General features: G+C 38.1%; 1 protein-coding gene across 1 annotated transcript in view; it reads left to right on the top strand.

Moving 5' to 3' along the window:
* Positions 1-2,067: 2,067 nt before the first annotated feature.
* Positions 2,068-23,072, top strand: part of LOC114047119 (multiple epidermal growth factor-like domains protein 9) — a 126,132-nt gene continuing 105,127 nt past the window's right edge. The window contains exon 1 of the mRNA XM_027867860.1: positions 2,068-2,605. Within this exon, the coding sequence (XP_027723661.1) occupies positions 2,068-2,605 (538 nt within the window). The remainder of the gene's footprint in view (positions 2,606-23,072) is intronic.

Raw genomic sequence — 23,072 nt, 5'->3', positions numbered from 1 at the left:
AGAAGCCAGATGTCATGATGAGTTTTTTCAATTGAAACACATCTTCTCTCACACCTTGATGTATTATACACATCTAATGCTATTAAGTGAGACAGTAGAATCTGAGAGGTTTTTAGACAGTTAAGATTTATAAGGGCTCTTAGAGATCATCTCATCCAACACTCAGTTTACAGGGGAGGGAACTGAAGACCAGAGAAGGGGAGTGACTTGTGTCAGTCAGTTCCTGGCAGAGCCAAGATTAGAACCTGGGTCTCCTATCTTCTAGTATAAATATCATTCATACTTTGCACTATACTTTGTTACCTATAGAAGCAAAATAGGCATGGGATCTGTCCTGGACACATACCTTATACCCTCAAAGGAAGGGCTTCTTTCCTAAAATAAAGGAGTTTCTTACTGGAATGTGGAGTCAGGTTTTAAGGGAAAGAGGGATGATAGATAGTTCTTTTCCTCCTTTATCACTTTCGTGTGCATTGTGACTGGGGAGCAGGGGCTTCTGAGCATTAGAAGCAAGGAAATCACCAGCTCCCATTAACAATATAATTAGGAATGGGCTCCTCGGTGGGGGTTGTGTGGGGGAGTTTAGCCCCTCTGGGTAGAGAATAGGCCTTATAGCCTGAAATGATTTTTCCAGCCCACAGAGCAGTCTACCTGCCCTTCATAGGATAGTGGGATTTAGACACGGAAGGAACCTTAGAAATCATCTAATCATCTTTTTTTATTTTACAGATGAGGAAACTGAAGTCCATAGAAGTACTTGGGCAAGATCTCACAGATACTAAGCAGCAGAGTCAAGTTTTCTGACTCCAAATCCGGTGCTCTTTCTACTGTGAGTTCTCAGTACTTGACCCTCCCTGCAAAACCCGGTAATTTTGCAAGGCACTGTAGAATACACGAAAGAGCACTGGACTTGGAGCTAGAACACCTGAGTTCAAATCCAGCTCTGATTCTAACTACATGACTTTGGACAAGCCACTATGCTTCTTTGAACCTCAGTTTCCTTATCTGCTAAATACAGACGATGACGCTACTTGTACTATATTATAAAATTGTTGTGAGAAAAACACTGTATAAATAGCTTGAAAAGTGAATTGTGTTATTACTGTGAGGTGCTAATTCCCTGGGATCATGTAATGACTGCTTTCTGTTTAATGAAATTAGCCAGGGCTTTGGGCTCCCATCCATCCAAAACTGGGACATCCTTTGCCTTCTCAGAAGTGGCTGCATCTCCATCTCACGCCTTCGGTACATTCTCTGAATCCCGGAGCTGCATGAGTGTTTGGGGATACTGCAGGGACAGAACGACCTCCCTTTGGGAGGCAAACAGCAGCTGGGGCTGCTGACCCAGCGCTCCCCACCCCCCACCCCATTGTTCCGGCGTGGAAGAACGAAAGGGGGGTGTGTGTGTGGGAAGAGAAAAACACTTGACAGCCCCTACCCTAGGCCGAGCTGGCTAGTTTAAAGAAACAATACACTGCCTGCACCCAGGGTTAGAAAACAACGGACTTGGGGGTGCATCCTTTGTTTGCAGCCCGTACGCCCGGCAGGAAGGGAGGGAGCTCGCGCCCCGCTAGCTCGTTCGCTCGCTCAGCGAACAATGCAGCCGCAACCACCGCTGGCCGGGGATGCTAGAGCTCGAGCTCGCGCCTCCCCCTCCCGACGCTCTCCGCCTTCCTCTCCTCGCTCCCGGCCTCCTTTGATTGGTCGTCGGGGCACAAAGAGGTCGGGAAGCGGTGTCGTCACGTGGGCTGTAGTGGCCCACGATTGGTCGAGAGGGCTAGTCGATTCCGGAGAGGGGGCGGAGTCGTTCGTTACGTCGCTCTCCTCCCGGGCCCGCCCGCCCGCCGGCCCGGCCGGCCGCCTGTCAGAGGGAGGCGGAGGGCGGGAGGCAGGGATGGTGCGGCTGCGGGCGGCGGCGTCTCCGTCTCCTTCTCCGTTCCGGTCTCTCGACTTGACTCGTCTCGGCTGGATTCGTGGCCGGACGCCGCGCTTACCTCCAGCGCGAGCGCGCGAGTGACCGCCTGACTGAATGAATGACCGGCCGGGGCCGCCGCTGCCGCGCGCGCCATGAGGAGCCTGCCCAGCCTGGGGGGCATCGCCCTGCTCTGCTGCTGCGTGGCTGCCGCCGCCACCTCGGTCCCCGCCTCAGCCTCCGCCTCCCCCGCCGCCTCTGCCGCCGGGACGGTCCCGACCCCCGCGGGGGGACGGGACCGCGCCCCCTCGCCTCCCCCCTCCGGAGCCACCGACGCCGGCGGTGACGGGGAACGGGACCGGGGTGCTGAGAAGCAGGTGGAGGAGCCGGTCAGTCACGCCCCCATCACAGTCAGCGCGGCCGCCAGCCCAGCGGCAGAGGAGACCCCGGAGCTTGAGCCGGAGCCCACGCCCCTCAGGACCGAAGCCGCCCCCACGGACCCCGGCAGCTCCCTGACCACAGCCCCCCAGGTCCTGATCCCGACCCCAACTTTGATTCTGACTACGACGACCCAGACCGTGGCTGCGACCCAGACCCCGACCCTGACCTTGACCCGATCTGTGCTCTGGAACAGCCCCTCGCCCACCCCACCTGCGGACCAGCCTGGCCAGCCTGCCGGCCCCACGCCCAGAGGTGAGGAGCCGCCCCGCCCCACCCTCTCCTTTTCTCCCCTCCCCCTCTGGGGAGGAAGCTCCTGGCCTCCCTCCCCGCCCCAACTACGCCAGGTGTCACCCCATATTTTTACACTGGTGTTGCTACCCTCCCTAAAACAGGCTTAGAGCGGCCTTCCACCCCAAGATTATCTGAGTGCTGTCTTCAACCCCACTGCTAAAGGGCTATGGGAAAGCAAGGAGAAGAGGAGGTACTACTCCCAACCTTCCCCATGTTTCTCCGATCCCCAAAAGAAAGAGGTCTTGTGGAAGGACCCAAAGGAGTAACATCTTCCCGACCTTTCTTGCCTCTCTTTTAGTCCTAGTAAATGGTCTTGATTTTTTTTTTTTTTTGGAGTATCATTTATTATCTCTTGTCCCAAAAGCTTTTAAGGTGGTAATGATTTGAAAACCCAGGGGAACTTCGGTTTCGCCTGGGCCAACGTATAGTTTCACCCTTTCTGGGCCACTTACTCCTTGGTGAGGATGTGAAAGATGCAGGACATATATTCCCATCCTTAGTTCATACGCTTTTGTCTCAGACACTGAATCGGGGCAAACTTTTGGTTCATGAATTTTGACTGAGTTAGTGCTCTCTCTTTTCCAGAAATGGAAAAGATTATAAGAAGACCTTGCTTCGTTGGTGAAAAATTGTGTATCCAGGACCTCCAAAGCCCTCAATTTTCTTATTCTGTTGGCTTTTTTGTTTGTTTATTTATTTAAACTTTGGATCTGCATGTGACAGGTGGAGAAAACACTGAGAAAATCATGTTTACAAACAGTGGTAGAGACTACTCACAAAATAAAAACCATAAGGATCCAAGTTGTCCAATGACATGGATAGATCTTGTGTGATCCTTGTGCTGATTGTAGGGGAAATTACAGTACAGTATCTGGGTGAACACACTTTTTAAAAATAGGTTAAAAATCTTTTATGTTTTTTCTTTCCCTTCCTGCTTGCCTCTCTAACCACAAGTTTATCTAATTTGCTCTTTGGATGATTAGAAGTCTGAGCAGGAATCCACATTTTTCTAAAAACTTGGTTGTTTAGATTTTACTGTTGATGATAGTAGCTTATATTTTTAGTTTTGCATTTGTAAAGTGCTTTACATATATCACAAATGATATTTTCTCAATCCATGTTGTAAAAGAAATTTTCTTATGGTATTCAAAGAAGATATTCTAGAAACTTATTATTTAAAACATATTTTAAGATCATAGGTTCATGACTTTAGATCTGGGAGGGACATCAGAGATCATTTAGTCCAACCTCCTCCTGTTACAGACAAGAAACTGAGGCAAAGGAGTTTAAATGACTTGCCCGAGTTCCTGCAAGTAATGAACTTCATTTGATCTAGATCCAAGAATTGAATTTAAGTTCTCTGGTTTCTTGGCTAAGGTAGGAATGAAATTGAACAAGGCAGATAACTTTAAAGTTATTGTCCAAGACTACTTTTAAAAAGACTTTTTCTGAGCCCCTTCACTGCTAGTGCAGCTGTAGAATTATTTTTTTTTCATACTTTTGCCCTGTTTGAGTTTTTACCAGAGCTTATAAGCATATGACAGATCACGGTCTTGCCTTATATTTTTTGGGCATTATTCTAAATAGAATTATAAATTTTTATTCACCCCTGAGAATGATTTCTCTTTTTCAGTTTGTTGTATTCAAAGAGGGAGAATGATAAACTAGCTTAGACATTTTTATACAGCTTTTTGTTTTTCTGTATGCTTAGAGATGGATAACATTTTTGTATAAATGGTCCAACCTTGATCTTGGGTATGTATGAATTGTTAATCATCTGAAAAACCTGATAGATTTCACACTCTCCCCCTTTAGTAGAACTCAGATCTCTGGGTTTGAAAAGCACTTGCAACTAACTATAAAGCATTACATAAATAAAAGGTATTAACTATTATCAGCAGCCAAATGTAAACATTCAAGTGTCAAAAGAACTGGTTCCACGTCTGGGTTCTGCCACATACTCAATTTGTCTTTTCCAGACCTGTTTCCTTGGTTACAAAAATGGATACCCATATTAGGGCCATCAGGTTTGCAAAACACTTTACATATGCAATCTCATTTAATCCTCACTACCACCCTGTGAGATAGGAAAATGAGGCTGAAAAAGGTTAGTTAAGTGATTTGCCTAGGGTTACATAGCTAGCAAATATTCTGAGGCAGGATTTGAATTTGGGTTGAGCTGACTGCAAATCCAGTACTTTATCCACCATGGTACCTAAAAACCTCAAGTAAACGTCCTGTGAAGTTTATTACTATAGGATTTAAAGCTGATAGATATACTTTAGTAATTTAGCCCAACACCCCCATTTTACAGATGAGGAATCTGAGGCCCAGAGAGATGAAGTGACTTGCTCAAAGGTACATAGGTAAACAATATTCAATTTACTAAAACTGTGAATACTATTTACACAGTAAATTGTATAGCTATTATGTGAACCCATGTCCTCTCAATTTAGTTTTCTTTCCATTACTCTTGTGAAAGTACTGTGAAATACTTGTAGAATACTTGTGAAAGCGCTGTGTAAATATATAAACTATGACTGGTTAAATGAAAGTCCAAGTTTGGAAATTAAAAAAAAAAATCCAGTTTAATTAAAAATCATTTAAAAATTATGATGTTTTTATTTCTTTTGGTAAGTGGAATGGAATCAAGTAAAATGATTCAGTATTATCTAGAATATTAATACTCAATAGGCCCATAGCATGATTACCACAGATCATGAAGTAACCTAAGTCACATAAAACAAATCTTCAATAGCTCTCCTCTGCTTTAGAAACTATGCATTTCTGAGTAATTCATGCTGGAATAAGAACATGTAATTAACTCTTGATGCTGAAAAGACTTGGGTCAGGTTAACAGACTTAGTTCCAACTAGAGAGTAATGTAATCAGGTACTGACTTTTCCTAGGGAGAGAATACCAGAGATTGCTCAGTGGTCTGCTTTTAATAGGATAGCAGTTGCCTGCCCTTGCTTGAAGAGAAATCTTTGATTCAACTCAACAAAGCTAGTTTGGCTTGCAGTGTTTGTTTCTTTGGCTTCTGAGAAGATAGCTAAGGCTGGCATTTATTCCTGTTAGGGCTCACTGCCATTGGTAATATTCTTACAAAACTGTCTTTAGATTAGGTCTTAAGGCTGCATTTTGAATCAATGAAAGTTTCTTTCCTTTAAGCCTATAGCTGAGAGCTTCTCAGTTAGGGCCTCCTTTTATTTTCTGGGACACTGCTCTGCAAACTGAAACTAATTGCCCATCCAGCAGACACCATTCTCTTCCTACCAGCGCAAAACATCAGACTAGTTTGTACATTTGAGAAGGTGAAGTAGAAGGCTTTGATACTAGTAGACAATAATAATCATTAGGGTACCATTCAGGTCAGAGCAAGAAGATACTGATGCAATTATGAATGCTTGTATTCTGTGAACATGGAAGATCTTTCTATAGACAGAAATCTGAGGGCAAGTCAGAACAGATTATTGTGTCCTCATAGGAAGTGTGATTGCATAGATAAAAACAAAATGAATTTAGGTGGTATAGGAGTGAAGGTTAGAAAGTAGTAAGCTGTCAGAGTCCCTTTTCAAGTACCATGGTTCTTAGATTATTTGTAGGCCATTATTTAGGCCAAAGTCATTAAAATTGTTTATCTGTGACTTGAGTTACAAGAAAGAAATCAGTGTCTAAGCTGGGATTAGAGTTCCAGGGTTTGGAAACCTAAATAGTGTCATATGAGCATAGTATGGCAGAAACACTCAGATAATGAAAGAAAAGGTCTAAAAATGCAGGTCCTTTTTACCTGTGCTGTAATTGTTAATTTTATTCTAAAATTCCCTGCAACTTTGCTTTTGAGTCTCACTTGGCTAAGCTTTAGAAGAGGTCATCTACATTTAATAACTGAAAAAAATACGTTAAGGCCCTAGGAAACAAGGAGATAAAGAGCGTTCTGTGTTCTAAGGTACCTGCCAGCTCTCATGAAAACAAATTGTTATATGCAAAAGAGGAAGAAATTTGTATTGAAAACAATAGTGAATCTGAGTTTAATCTTTGAAATTTCTAGTGTTTTTCAGCTTTAGACCTTCTACAAAATAATTACCTCTACCAATTCTTTTCTGTTTGGGAATATTTTGTAGACTATAATGCCAAAAAAAAAATGCATGAATGCTTTTGGTTATCCTTTCAAGAGGTTCTATTGTGATCTGTGATGAATAAAAACATCATTTGTAGTCATCTTACTCTGGGTCAGGTTTAGTGTCCTTCCACAGCTATCTTCTGTGTCCCATCATTGACACAGGTGCACACAGCTCTTGAAATACTTCAATCTCCTGACCAGTTGTCAGAGTAGCATAACCAGCCTTGAGAAGCTACAGTCTTAAGTTTGATGAATCATGTTTCCAAGAGGGTTTGTGGGTAGCCCACAATCTACTACAAATATACGGGAAGAATATGACTGGGGCTTTAGTGTCTTGATTTTTCTTAAGATTAATAGAAATAAAGGGCTCACTACTTTAATCTCAGAATCTGTCACAAATATTAATTCATCTCCTGGCACCCTAGTAAAAAAGGAAAGAAAAATATTACTTTGCCTATTTTACTAATCAGCACAAGATATTACAGAACTTACTATTAGTAAATTTTGCACTGGCCAGTTTTAAGAGAGACAGAATTAAAATAAAAGCAAAAGATCTTACTTGTCTGAAAGACAGGAATATCAAATTGAGATGACTTTTTTTTTTAATGTGTTACGAACTTTTAATCAAATATATATCATTCTCTCTGGGCCTCAGTTTCTCCTTTATCAAATGTAAGGATTGGACTAGCTTCAGTTCAACAATTCAGCAAGCATATATGTGCACAATTCTATGCCGGGAGCTGAGGATGAAGAGAAAAAAAGACAAAATAGTCCCTGCCATCATGGAGCTTTTTGTCTACTGAGTAACCCCAATAGCTTTCTCCTTTGTATGTTCTGACATTTTCTGTTCTGTTTCTTTCTAGCTTTAGCATTCCTTGAGTTTCTTTTATTGCCATTGACTTTCTGTTTAGCTATGAGACAAAAAACCTTTTATTTGTTGATCCTGAGATATTACTACAGATTCCTCTGTGTCTTCATCTTTTTCAACCACAGCTTTTGATTTTTTTTTCTTCCTTGAGCTAACTACCTCTACTGCTCTGACCGCTTTAGACAAAGGTTTTTTAAAAATGGAGAGGATAAATATTATAAGCTTTAGGATTGCATGCATGTAGTCTGTTAGAATCACTATAAAAAAGTTTCCCACATGAATCATTTTTCTTATCACTATGCATACTGTGTGATGTTCAATACCCGTATGGTTAATTTGTATCAGATGAATAACAGTAATCTTTTCAATGCCACCAAGCCACAAGTCAAACTAATGTAAGAAATGAAATCTTTTTCCATATTCCTTTTCTTATGTTTCTGTCTATATCTTGTCTTCTTCCTTTCTAGCTCATTTTAGTTAAAATTTCTCTATTTCTTCCCTTTATTCCTATATTTTTTGTCTAGTTCTCTAAATTTGCCCCATGGTCTTTATAGAAGCAAATTATTCTTTCTACTTGACAATTTACTATTTTCTATATCCCATTCTTTCAAGAAGATTTTTCTAGAAAATTGAAAGGTCTTATGAGATATTCTAATAAAGGATATCTTCAACAATCTCAAACATAAGGAACTGTGTTGTCATTTGGTCGTGAATGTGTTCAGTCTGTGGGTAATCAATATTTTTTATTATACAAATATTAGCTATTCCTTATTAGACTATGAGGCCATACATGCCATTGTGAGACAGCTTGATGTAGTGGAAAGATGACCGGACTAGGTATCCAGAATACCAGGGTTCTAGTCCTAGCTCTTCTACTATCTAGTTGTGTGACCTTGGGCACATTAAATATTTCTAAGTTTTGGCTTCCTCATCTGTTGGTGGTTGAATTGGACAATTTCTGAGTCCTTCTAATTCTATTATTCTCTCTTCTAATGTCATGTTATTTTCCCCTCCTAAACCCTATTTCTTCTCATGACTATTATTTCTATAATGCCGCCGTTTCCTCTGTCTTCTATGTTCATAACCTTGGTAATGTCTCTTCCCTCTCCCTTACTTCTCATATCCAATCAGTTATCAAGACCTGTCAAGTAGGAGGCATCTCTTGAATCTCCTTCCTTTCTCTCTGTTCTTACTCTAGCCACCCTATTGCAGACTCATATTAACCCTCACATGGACTACTGAAACTGTCCATTCATTTTCTCTACCCTGTGTTTTAAATTTAAACCTTTAACTCCTCCTCCACTTCCCCCCCCCCCCTTTTCTTTGCCATCATGCATGCTGTTGCCAGAATAATTTTTCTTAAGCATAGATCTAGTTATGTCATTCAACTCAAAAGTTTTCAATAGCTCATGATTGCTTCCTAAGTAAAGTTGAAACTCCTAACTCTGGGCTTTGTTCATGCTGTTTCCTATGCCTAAAATGTCTTCCTTTCTTCCTTTGACTGGTGAATTCTTAATCCTAACACACAGCATCTTCTCCATGAAGTCTTCCCTGATTTTTCAGCGAGTAATGACTTTCTCCTTCAGGCCTCACATATTTCATTTTACATATCTCTAATGTACTTATAATGCCCTTTGTCTTGCAAACTTATAAGCCCTGCTACGGTGGCAGGCTGAAGCTAGTGGATTGATTGAATTAAGGAATTCTGAGCTGCCATAGGACTAAAGCTGATCTTGTGTCTGAAAAGACTGGCACCAATATAGTGAACCCCTGAGAAGCAGTGGGCCCCCAGGCTATGTAAGAGGCCTGAACTGGTTGTAAAGGCAATAAATGGCTGGTAAACTTCCAACATGGGCAAGATAGAGGCACAGTCTCGAATACGGTTATTTATTGGGTAATATTTTATGGCTATCTGTGTTTGTGCCTTTCTTCCCTCTTGGAATGTAAGCTCCATGAGAACAAGAACCATGTTTATCTAAACTTCGTTTAGTGCCTAGTACAGTGTTCTCTACACACACCTGGGTATCAAGTCTTATTAAATATTTGTAGAATGAATCATAAGATCTTAGAGTTGGAAGGGAACTCAGAAGTCTAACATATATATGAGTACAAATCTCAGTGGTCACCTGGTTTCTTCTTGAAAACTCCAGTGATTGGGAACTCACTATCTCTCTTACAGTGCTGACATTCTATGATTCTTCTTCCCAACTTCTACTGAATATGTTTCAGGGGAAGAGTAAAGAAAGTACTTTCCTAACAGAAACAAAAAAGTCTGACTATAAGTAGACTCGTTACTAAAGATAAGCAGTAATTCTCTTCTATGTGTGTCAAAGGCTGTTCTTATTAACAAGTGGATATGAAATTACATATGAAAAATGTTTAAGAGGAAAAAAGTACTCTATCATTTAAATTACAAAATTTCCTGTTTAAAAATAAACTAAACAATTTGGAAATTCACTTACCTGGATACCCATGTAATACTGATTGAGCTACCTTACTGGATGCCATATGGCATCCTGCTCTGTGTGCTTTCTAAAGACAGGGCCATTACAGTTTATGGTATATTTATTTTATTTTTCTACTAAAATCATGTACTTTGGGAGTAATATAGGAAGTTAAATTTTAACTTTTTTCAGGTTTAGTTTTCACAGAGGATATTAAAGCCAGTACCTTATTATATGAAGCCTATTTTGTTATTATATTTATCAATATTGAGGTAGTGATTAACCCAGAAAAGTTACGTGCCTTGTCCAAGGTCACACAGATAGCAGAGCTGGGATTTGAACTCTGATCATCTTACTCTCAATCCCCAGTGTGCTTTCTACTAATGTTAATGCCTAGGACATGGGTGACTTCATGCTAAGCATTATTTCTTGGAAGTGAAATATCTTTATTGCTTCCCTATTTCAGGAATCTTTTTGTTCTTAACTTACTATTTTACTTTTATTGCACTGCCTCAGTTCAGTTTGAGAACAGCATGGAGACTTTCGTCCTTTTCATACTCATGCCCTGTTATCTATTCTCAAATCCCTTTTTTCCTACTAATCATTGTTTTGATATTTTGTTGACCCCTAAAAACAGACTAAGAAATAGATGTAGGTATTTTTTTCTTTTAAGTTTTATCATCATCTTTAAAAAATACCTCTATTAGTGGAAATTGGGGAGATGCCCATCAATTGGGGAATGGTTGAACAAGTTGTGATATATGAATGTAATGGAATACTATTGTGCTATAAGAAGTAACTAATGGGCAGATTTCAGAAAAACCTGGAAAGGCTTATATGAACTGAAGCTAAGTGAAGTGAGTAGAACTAGGAGAACATTGTGCACAGTAACAGCAACACTATGCTATGATCAACTATGCTTGACTTTGCTCTTCTCAGCAGTACAATGATAAAGACAATTCCAAAAGATGCATACTGGAAAATGTTATCCACATCCAGAGAAACAACTGATGGAGTCTGAATGTAGATTGAAGCATACTATTTTTACTTTTTTTTGGTTTTTCTCCCCTTTTTCTGTTTCCTCTTTCACAACATGGCTCATATGGAAATATGTTTTACATGATTGTACATGTATAACCTGTATCAATTTACTTTCCATCTTAGAGGAGGGAAGGAGGGAGAAAATTTTATTTAAAAAATAATCAGGAACAGCTCCCAGGTTAGCAAAGCATAGCAGACTGAAACAAGTAAATAATATGGTAAGACTCTGGGCTTCCTTCCCAAAGAAATAAAAATTTTAATAAATATATGCTTGCTTTTAAGAATAAAAACACTCCATTATTTGCTGATGTAACCTGTCTCAATCATCTATTGAACTCTCCCTTGAAAAAAAGAAAAATAGCTAAGAAAACAAACACTATGATTATATCTGACTGTATATGCATACTATCATCTAAATATAATGTAGAATGTTATATACATATATTTTATATATTTATATTATATCTTACATATATTTGTGTATTACATATATAGCATTCTACACTGGGCTCTTCCACTTTTCTATGGAGAAGAGGGAAGTGTGTTATACCATTCTCTAGGAGTAAGATTGGATATTACATTTAATCTGAATTCAGCTTCCTTTTAGTGTTTTTATTTACTTTGTAATAGTTATGGATGTTGTTTCCTGGTTCTGATTTTATTTGTTCTGCATGAATTCACATGGGTCTTATCATGTTTCTCTAGATTTATCATATTAGTCATTTCTCACAGAGCAATCATATTCCATTATATTCATATAACACAATTTGTCCAGCCATTCCTTTGTTTTTAGGCACTCACTTTATTTACAGTTTTTTTGATACCACAAAAAGTACTTCCATGAATATTTTGGTATATATTAAACCTTTATTCATCTTTGACTTCCTTGAGGTATACCTAGTAGTAGGATCATGGGGCCAGGGTATGAAAAATTTCATGACTCTTCTTGCATAATTCCAAATAATTTTCCTCAATGTCTGGATCAATTCATAGTTTTACTAAAAGAGAATTAATGTTCTTGCCTTCCTACAGCCTTTTTATGCCTGCAAATTTGACAGATATAAAGCGAAACCTTCAAATTGTTTTAATTGCATCTTATTGGTTAATTGGATTTTTTTCATATGACTTGATAATTTGCATTTCTTTTAAAAACTCTATCTTTCAACTACTTATCTATCTAGTAATGACTATAGTCATATATTTATGTATGTATCTCTATTCCTTATATATGAATTCTTACCCTAACCCATAGAATTAAAAATATTGTCATTTAGTTTCCTTTTTTTAAAAATAATATGATCTTTTAACATTTAGTTTATTTGGAGATTATTGGAGTAAGTAATAAGATTGTATTTGTTTATAAGTTGTGGGAAACTGACATGACCCCTTGCCCGCCTTTGGTCAGTCTCATTCAACCGGTAAACTTGAGCCTGCTGTTAAATTCCCTGTATACCTTTTCCTGTATTAAAAGCAAGGTAGGTTTTCTACTGAGAAAAAAAAAAAGTTGAAGAACATTAGTCTACATACCTTTCCAGTTGCCTCTCATCCTTTCCCTTTTATCTGTTTCTTTCTTAGATTCCCTGGGCTAAGAGTATAGGGCTATCAGTGTCTCATTGTCTATTTATTCCTATAAGGAAACGTGATTTGGGGCTACGGGAGTCATCAGGTCCTTCTCCCGAGGTCCTCCTTCCCCATGTTTAAATTGCAAAATGGAAAGGAAATACCATATATAAGTACTATATTGCGAGTTATCCCCAGTCTGGCTTATGACCATAGCAGATAACTAACTACTTTAAGATGCTGAAGGAAAGAAATCTTAGGAGATATCAGTTTCATTTTGCCATGGATTGCTGAGGTGTTTGAATGGATTGTTTAGTAAACAGAAATGAGAATTCCAGAAATTAATTAACATTATTCATTATATGTTCTGACACAACAACTACTACTTTCTTTTAGCTTGTGTATATGAATTATTATACTATATGTAACTTATTAAGTACATATCTAATAATTTCACAGATATTATGTACTTACTGTGTACAAGGTGGACGGCAGGGAGTTATGGTGGCTAGAGAGTCAGTCTTGGACTGTGTTCAAGTTTTGCTTCTCACACACATACTGGTGTTATAACCTTGATCAAGTCATTTACCTTCTTATTGCCCCAGGCCAACTCTCTGAGATTAAAACTTGTAGAGAAGTTGCAGATCTACATTGGTAGATGTAATTTCCTCCCTGGAAGTCAGTCAATCAGTCAAAGAAGCATTTATTAAACACTTATTATGTGCCAGGCACTGTGCTAAATGCTGGGAATATAAATAAAAGCAAAAAGAAAGTACTTCCCTCACGGAGCTTACATTCTAAGGGAAAAGACAACACAGTAAAGGAAGCCAAAAAGCAAAAGTGGGTGGAGAAGGTATATGACATGGAGCCATGATGGAGAAGTCCAGAGGAATGAAGCCTGATGGGAAATAAAGAGATAGCTGGCCTGGGCACTCTCCTTCAATGGTGGTTCTGGGAGGAGGATTCCGATCAGAGGGAAGGGCTCCACAAGCAGAGGGTACTTACTGAGTTCCAGCACTGACATGATCTTTCACAATGAAGAGGTTTTTAAGTCATGACGGAGAAGGCCAGAAGAGTACAGTTAATGGGAAATGAAGTTCCCTGCACCAGTGAAATCATAGATCAGGTTTAAAATATAATTTACAGGCCACTTTGCTGGGGAAGATTAGTCAAGTAAGTACTAGTTGAGATTTGTTGCTCATCTTCTCTCACAGCCTTCAGTGAGTTCTTATCCAATCAAACATATTACTATTGATAAAAAGGAACTACTTGTGCTGCTCTTGTATGTATTTGAGCAATATAAGTACCCTTAGGGGGGGGACTTAATCTGACAGTGCACTAATTTCCTAGTAAAATCTAGAATAATCCCTGCACTTTCTTTTATTTTCAGCTCATGGGAATGATTATGCACACAAGGCTTTGAGAGAGGTAGAGCTCCTTAGAGTCTGACCTGCTTTAATGAAAAGGCTTCTTTATTATTGTATAATCTTCTCTCATAATAAAGTCTCAGAACTTCTCCCTGTTAAATAAAAAATAAAAGCAATCATGGCTATAACCTTTCACAGAATGAAACATCTGAGTTTTAAAGAGAAGGACCCCAGAGTTAAGAGTCAGGAAACCTAAATCCTCGCTCTGGCTCTATCATTCCCTGGATGATCTTGGGCAAACCACTTGACTTCCTTGGGCCTTGATCTTCTTATGTGCTATGGAAAGAGCAAGAGATCTGGAGTTGGAGAACCTGGATTTCAACTCCTGGTGTTGCTGCTTACTACCTCAGTCACCTTGGGCAAATCACAATGTCCCTGGTCTCAATTTCCTTGTTTGTAAGATAGGATGATATGATTTCTAAGGTCTCTATGATCCTCTTATCCTCAAATGGCTTTCTTATCAAATAGTGAATTTATTGTCCCTGAGAGTGTTCAAGCAGAAGCTAGTTGATCATCAGTCCAGGCTGCTATAGAAAGGATGCCTAAATTAGGTGAGATATTGACCTAAAATGGCCACTAAAGTCTTTTACTTTCGTAGGGCAGGCAAACTCAAGAACCCCTAGAACAATGGCACATCTACCAGCCTGGCCCCACAGACATCGTTCAAGGGAGCAGTCCTTGTGAACATACTGCCTGGCAAATGCCTCTGCATGTGCTCCGACTCCCATCCCCCCAGCAGCCATAGATAGTGAAGATCCAGAGAAGAAAGTTTTCAACTTGACATTGTCACATGGTTCAACATAAGAAACTAATATGGTTTACTAATGAAAACGGCACTGAAGAAGGTGCATTGCTATCTGACTTGTAGCAAAAACTTCCTATATCTTTTGGTTTTCCCTATTTCAGTGTGAGCTCATTGAGAGCAGGGATTGGCTTTTCTCATTATATCCCCAGTGTTTAGCACATAGTGAATGCTTAATAAATTTTCATTAATGTATTCTTCAACTTTGGAGATTCTGTGGGATCACTCTATCCCTGTCATAGTAATTCTGTAATTCCATGAGTATATTATTCAAGGCTCTTCTAGTTCTAAAACTGTAAAAAGATGTTAAATCTGTGTTGAGGTTAATCCACATCACTTGACCTTCCTCAGGGCTATTCCTTGCTTCTTCTTTAACTTTAAGCACCAACTGTAATTTCTGTCAATGATTCAGCAACAATTAATTCTCCTCAAAGTTGTTTGCTTGTTCTCTATGAGAGGCAAATGTGTAAATGAATATGTTTTAATTATCTGGGCCAAAGATGTCATGTCCAAGATTAATGCCTATTTTTTTTAATTGAGCTACCAGTAAATCTTATCAATGAATTTCTGAAAGTGATTAAAAAGGAGGTGAATTTTCTATTTCACACAATTTTAATTGAAAAATTCCATAGTATCTCAGCACCTGAAGTGATCTTAAAACAGAGAATGTTAGAACATATAACTGGAAGTGACCTTTGAAATGATTTTGTCCAACTTCTTCATTTTATAGAGGAAGAAACTAAGGCCCTAAGAGAGGAGGCTTACCCATAGCGGGTCACCAGAAGAGCTTGGGCATAAAAGTCTTCTGACTCTGAGTTTTGATTAGACTTGTTGGGAGACCTTTATTAAAATACTCTTTCAACTTTATTACACTACCACTCCTATCCTTTAGAATTAATGAATAGATAGATCACAGGTTGGTGAAGGATGCAGCACTGTGTTAGGCTCTGAGGATGCAAAGGAAAGCAGTGGCTTAGTTATTTTCCTCAAGGAGCTTACTTTCTACTAAGGAAGAGGATGAAACATGTATACAGCTAAGTATAAATATTAGGTGCGCAAAAGAAATATCTGAATAAATTACCCTATAAAAATATGGAAGAACTTTTTTGGTTCTAGGGTAAATGGGGATCAAGGAAGGCCTCCTGAGAGGTTCCTGATCTGAGCTTTGTAGGAAGATGAAGATTCTGAATGAGAGTAATGAGGTGAGAGTAGTTTTCTGTCATGGGTGATGGCTTGTGTAAATGTATAGAGCCAGGAGAGTACATGTTTAGGGAATAATTTCTAGACCAGCATTGCGAAATAAGATTCTAAAGGTAGATTGGAGCCTGATTATGGTAGGCCTTAAATGCCAAGGTAAGGAGTTTGTATTTTTGAGTAGGGCAGTGATGTGGTCAAGTCCTGTGCCTTAGATTATTTTAGCAGCTGTATAAAGGATGGATTGGAAAGAGAAGTGAGTAACTGGAGGCAGCAGAACCAGTTAGGAGGCTTTTACAATATAGTCCAGGTTAGAGGTGATTGAAAGCCTGAACTAGGGTGGTGGCAATTGAGTGGAAATAAGGGGATGAATGTGAAATATGTTGTGGGTATAGAATTAATTAGAATTGTGGACACTGAGGGAGAGAGAAGAATCAAAGATGATTCTGAGACTTCCAACCTGGGTAACTGGTAAGTTGATAGTGTCACAATAGAAATAGATTAAGATAAATAAAATATAATTTCTAGCTTGGTAAAATACATTGTTATGCTTAAAGTCAGTTGAGAAAATTTAAAGTTATGGCATCAGAAGTCATTTATTTACTTATTTGCTAATTGATATAGAAACCTTCCCCTGTCCCCCCTAATTTTGGTTTCATTCTGCTAGTTTGTTTTGCCTTTAGTCCTACTACATGAAGTCTAAACTCCTTAGCCTGACATTTGAAGCTCTCAGTAGTCTGACTCTACCTCTACCTTACCTCTGCAACTTTATCTCACATTTGTCTGCCTCATTTACCCTATCCAACACTCCAATTGATTTCCTAACCCTTATGTATACCTTGTGCTTTCATTCTTTAACACCTTTTTTTGCTCATATAATCCCCTACACCAGAATTTCTCTCCTTCCCAAACACTGCTATTGAAATCCTTTTCATTCTTTAAGGTCCAGCTCCAATGTCACTTACTTCTCTGGACCTAAGTTTCTTCATCTGTAAAATGCAGATTGGACTATATGATCTCTGAGAGTCCTTTTAGATGTAAATTTATGATCCTTCATAAGGCTTTTCTTGATTTTTTTCTCCCTATCCCCTCTCTGGTGCTGCTTAATATTTTTATTAGTGACTTGGATAAAGTCATTCCTGCAGATCCTATCAAAATTACAAATAACAGGAAGCTAGGAGGGTTAGTCAACATGTGGAATGACAAAATTAGGATTAAAAAAAAAAAACTTGACATGATAGAACAAGTAGACCAGTTTGAGTAAGGTGAAATTTAGGAAGAAAAATGTAAAGTGCTACTCTTTGTTTTTTTTAAATCTTCTTTGAAGGGACAAGATGGGAGAGGCATGGCTAGATGAAAGTTCATGTAGCAGAAACCTAGGAATTTTAGTAGATTGCAAGCTTAGTACAAGGCAACAGTGCATCATAATCAAGAAAGTTAAGGTGATCTTAGGCTACATTGAAAGAGATATAGGGTGATAAAAATAGGAAGTGATAGTTCAGACTATCTCCATATTTTATGTTCAGTTTTAGAACTCATATTTCAGGCAGGATATTCATAAATTAGAAAGTATCCAGAAGAGACAAGATTGTGATGGCCTTGAGATCATCTCATATAAGAATCAGTTGAAGGAATTGGGATTGTTTAGCCTGGAGAAGAGAAGACTTGGGATAGGGGTAGGGTAAAGTTATGTTCAGGTATTTGAAAGGCTGTGATATGGAAAAAGTTTGACTTGTTTTGCTTAGCCCCAGAGGGCAGAACTCTGTGAACAGTGGGTGGAAGTTGCAAAGAGGCAAGTTTAGGCTCGATTTAAGGATAACTTCCTAACAGTTAGAGATATGTGAAAGAGGAATGGGGCTGTCTCCAAAAGTTTTGAATAGATTTCTCCTGTGAAGGCTAGAGGTCTTCAAAGCTCATTGGCCACTTTTAGGGGTTGTTATAAAGGAGATTCTTGGTCAGGTATGTGTTAGTATAGGTGGTCTTCTTAGGACCCTTCTAATTCTTAGGTTCTATGACTTCTAGATTGTCATTTATATATATGTCATATTCTCAATATTTTATGATAAAATCTATCAGAGCAGAGGCTAGCTTGTTTATATTTCTGTTTTCCCTTGCACTAGAATAGTACGTTCTGCATATAGCAGGTATATGAAAATGTTTGTTGAATTGAATCAGATGGAGCTCTCTCTCTCTCTCTCTCTCTCTCTCTCTCTCTCTCTCTTACTCTGTGTGTGTGTAGGTATGTTTGTGTATATATGTTTAAGATAATAAAATAGTTGTTCCAGTTAAACTATGAGTGAAGAAAGAACTTACACAATTGGGAAATGGAGTGAGCCCTGCCTAGCCACAAGGGAAAGAATGTGAGTGGGGCTGTTTTGAACCTGGCTGAAGAGTGTAAACTAATAACCCCATTTGGAACATTTTAGAACCTTTAGCTAACTGAAGTTGGAAACTGTCAGGATTTTCTTTTGTTTTAGTCATGCATGCTTCTTAGAAATCAACAAACCACCAGGGATCTCTTTGGATCTGGTTTCCTTCTATTTTTTCATATCTGGTGCTTTTTCTTGTTTTGTATGAGGAAAATAATCATGGCATCTTAGACCTAAAAGGGAGCTTAGAATATATAAAATTAGATCATAGACTCTTTAGAAATTATCTAGCCCAATCTTTACCTGAAATATAAAACTGTCCTTTATAGCATCTCTGACAGAGAAGTGTCTTAGATGGTCTTCTAGCCTCTGCATGTTTTCCTTCTAGTAACAGGAAACTAACTTGAGTCAGATAGTTTAATTTTCAGACAGTGCTAATTATTAGGAAACTTTTTGCATTGAACTAGCTGTAAAATCTGAGCTCTGTACCTTTTAACTCTGATCAATAGAATGACTAATCATGGTGACAGACAACTCATGAAACAAGCTTACCATTATCTTTTGGTAGAGAGGTCATGGACTGTAGGCATAGAATGAGATATACATTTTCAAACATGAGCAATATAACACAAAATTGTTTTTCTTGACTTATTTGTTAGAAGGGAGGGCTTTTTTGGGAGTAGAGATTTTGTCAAGGAGGGGAGTGATAGTGATGGAAAAAGAAGGAAAGACAGAAAAGGAAATCAGTGAAACACAAAAACACATAGAAGAGAACAAAGGACATTCAGAAAGGGACACAGAGAACTACTATTTTAAAGTTGATAATAAACAGGCTTATACATGGTAGATTCATATTCATGATAGATCAGGTAGATCAACAATGTTTCTTGATGAGTAAGTTCAAAATTTGAAAAAGAAAAAAGAAAAAAAAAAGCCAACACTCAAGGGTGAGGGTTCTATACACATGAAAATAAAATGATCGACTGAAAAGAAAGCAATTAATTTCAAATTCCAGTTATTGTTGTGAATGCTTTTTAAAGATAGGATACTTCTACACTTTGATAGATCAATGATCATTCCCTTCCACTGGTGTAGATTAAAATCCCTCCATGACTTCTTGCTTTGATAGATCTATGATATATCATTGGGAAGGGAAGGGAATAAGTATTTATTAAAGGCCAGGCAACGTGCTGAAACCTTACAAATATTATCTCATTTGATCCTTGCAACAATCCTGTGAAGTAGATGCTATTATGATTCCCACTTTACAATTGAGGAAACTGAGGCAAGTGAAGGTTACATAGTTTGTCCGAGGTCACACAGCTAGTATGAGTCTGAGGTAAAATTTGAACTCAGATCTTTGTGAGGTCTAACACTCTCTCCATTACACCACCCAGCCACATATGATTGGTGTGATTGGTATCCTTCCACTGGTATAGTCCCTCTATGATGTTTCCTTCTGTATGCTATTTGTCTTTATTCTTTCCGTTTCATTCTGTACACAATTTGTTATTATTCTTTCTGTTTCATTCTGTGTATAATTTGTCTTTATTCTTTTTGTTTCATTCTATATATGACTTGTCTTTATTCTTTCTGTTTCATTCTATCTATGACTTGTCTTTATTCTTTCTGCACCCAACCTGCTGGAAACATTCTTGCTATTTTAACATTTTATTGTTAAAAGTGTGGCACCCAAACTATATTCATTCTGCCATGTTTTTGCTACATAACTTGATCACCTTCATTTCCCAGTCTATATACATAAGTAATCCTAATGTGTAACATGGAGGTGGGGAGAGAGTTGAATTAGATTATCACTAACGTCCTTTTCAACTCTTAAGTTTTATGCTCTTATGTCTTTCATGTCACTTGTACATCATGAGAAAAGAATAGTTAAAATCTCAAAGATGATTTCTGTAGCCGACATCTTCACAGTTGCATAACTAACATAAGTATAGAGAATATAAAATCTTCCTGCCCATTAAAAATTTTTTTTGTGGCTCTTAAAAAAGAGCATTTGGCTAGGCAGAATAAAATGAAGTTTTTAAGACTCTCCTCAAATAAAGTATCTCCTATATGTGACTTAAAAATTATGCAGGATAGCTGTGCCCATAGAAATGACTATTGAGTGATATGAGTATCAACAAGAAGAGGCTAAAACTAGAAGATGTAGGCTTGTTTGAGGTGTGCCACTAAGTGGAGTTAGATAGATTAAATGTAATACTAGAGATCTTTTATCAAAGACTAGACAACCATTTGCCAGGAATGTTGCAGTATATCTTCAGATATAGGGACTAGATGATCTGTGAAGGGTCCCTTCAACTCTAAAATTCTGCATTTCTGTAAGCCTTGGATAGAGATAAGCATTTGGAACATCTGCTGCAGACTTGTTTTTCATTTTATAAGTCACTATTTGTCTCTGTGCTTTGGCTTACTCCAATTTAAAACAGAGTTTAGTATATAACTTCACCTTCCTGTTATGTTGGGCAGGTTAATGAATACCTATAAAATGTTCTGAAAACACAAAGCCCACTAACTGTTGGGTGTTATTATACTGAATTGTTGATGTACTAACTACAAAACTATCCTGTTTAACTGGTTTTGGTTTTTAAATTAGGCTGTTGCTTATAGTTTTCCAAAAATATAAGACAATGTGGTTCAGTTAACCAGTGTAATGGAATCAGAAGATCTGAATTATATGTGATTTGGGGCAAGTCTTATAACCTCTTTGTGACTACTAGTTTCCCTCTCTGAAAAATGGAGACTATTATTTGCTCCTCAGCTTCTCAGGATGTTAGCTATAAATGAGAAAGGCAGCTGTGGAACAATGTAAAAACACGTTGGACTAGGAGTTAGGAGGCCAGGGTTTTAAGCCTGGCATTTCACGTTGGCCAACTTACTTGACCTCTGATATAAAGATCAACCCAGATGAATTTCTGCATCTATAGAGTGGGCGATCACCAAGGTCTCTTTCAGTCTAATAATTTGTATTGCTCCTTGTCACCTTTTGTCTCCAGTGATTTGTATATAAGGAGGTGCTTAATAAATGTTTGTTTAACTAAATTCTAACATTCGATGTTCTATGATCCCTTCCATCTCCAACATTCTATTTTCTTTAATATCTTCTACTGTGATTCAATGAATCAATCAACAAGTATTTGTTGAGTGGCTACCTTGTGCCAGGCACTGTGCTTGTGGATACAAGGTTAGAGTGAATGAATCCCTATTTGCAATGAGTTTATATTCTAATGCTCAGTATGAAGTAACTAAAATATGTGAGTTACTTTGAGTTTTTCCAAAGGCTCTAAGAATTTGTTGTTTTCCTTTATTGTTACTTGTTACATGACCTAATAATATAATGTAACCAAATAGTTTTGATCTTTAAAAAAAAGCTAAATGAATACACATTATCCTTTCAGTTGTCTTAATGTAGCATGTATTCTTTTTGTAACAATAATTATTTGGTTTGTTTGTTATTATTATTACCCTTTAAGATTTACAAAGCATTTAACATGCATGATCTAATTTTACCTTCACAACTCTGTGAGTTAGGAACTATTGGCATCTTCTTTTTTTTTAATGATTAATTAATTTATTTTTAGTTTTCAACATTTACTTCCATAAGATTTTAAGTTTTAAATTTTCTACCCCTTCTTCTCTTTCCCCTCCAACCAGACAGCATGAATCTGATATAGGCTCTATTATACATTCATATTAAATATATTTTCACATCAGTCATGACGTAAAGAAGAATTAGAACTAATGGGAGGAACCAGGAGAAAAAAGAAAACAAAACGACAAAAAAAAAGAAGAGCAAATACTATGCTTCCATCTGCATTCAGACTCGTAAATTCTTTCACTGGATGTAGATAGTATTTTCCATCATGAGTCTTTTGGAGTTGTCTTAGGCCTTTGCATTGCTGAGAAGAGCTAAGTCTGTCAAAGTCAGTCATTACATAATGTGGCTGTTACTGTGTACAATGTTCTACTGGTTCTGCTCACTTCACTCAGCATCGGTTCATATAAGTCCTTTTAGATTTTTCTGAAGGTTGCCTGCTCATCATTTCTTTTCTTTTCTTTTTTTTTTTGGCTTTACAGACTCAAGGCATTTTTATTAGTGTCTGGTTTCAGACCATCAATTCAAAGATACAGATCTCAAGGCAGTGGCTGAGGTGAAACTCTACTTTTTTTTTTTTAGTCCAAATAGTTTATTTTTTTATTAATTTATTTTGATTTATCAACAATCACTTCCATATGCTTTTGAGTTTAAAATTTTTCTTCTCCTTCCTCCCCACCACCCTCCCCAAGACAGCACACAATCTGATATAGGCTATACATACACATTCCTATTAAACATATTTTCACATTTGTGATGTTGTAAGTAAAAATTAGAACCAACAGGAGGAACTACCAGAAAGAGGAAACAAAACTCAACAGAAGAGCAATTCAACTTCCATAGTTCTTTCTTTGGATGTGGATAGCATTTTCTATCATGAGGCCGTTGGAGATGTCTTAGATCCTTGCGTTGCTGGGAAGGGTTAACTTTATCCATATTAGTCATCTTATAATGTGGCTGTTATTGTGTACATCATTCTCTTGG

Source organism: Vombatus ursinus, unplaced genomic scaffold (assembly GCF_900497805.2).
Source record: "Vombatus ursinus unplaced genomic scaffold, bare-nosed wombat genome assembly UNPS02014786.1, whole genome shotgun sequence".
In the NCBI taxonomy this organism is placed as follows: Eukaryota; Metazoa; Chordata; class Mammalia; order Diprotodontia; family Vombatidae; genus Vombatus; species Vombatus ursinus.
Note: the sequence above shows the minus strand (reverse complement) of the source record. Positions and strands in the feature narration are given on the sequence as shown.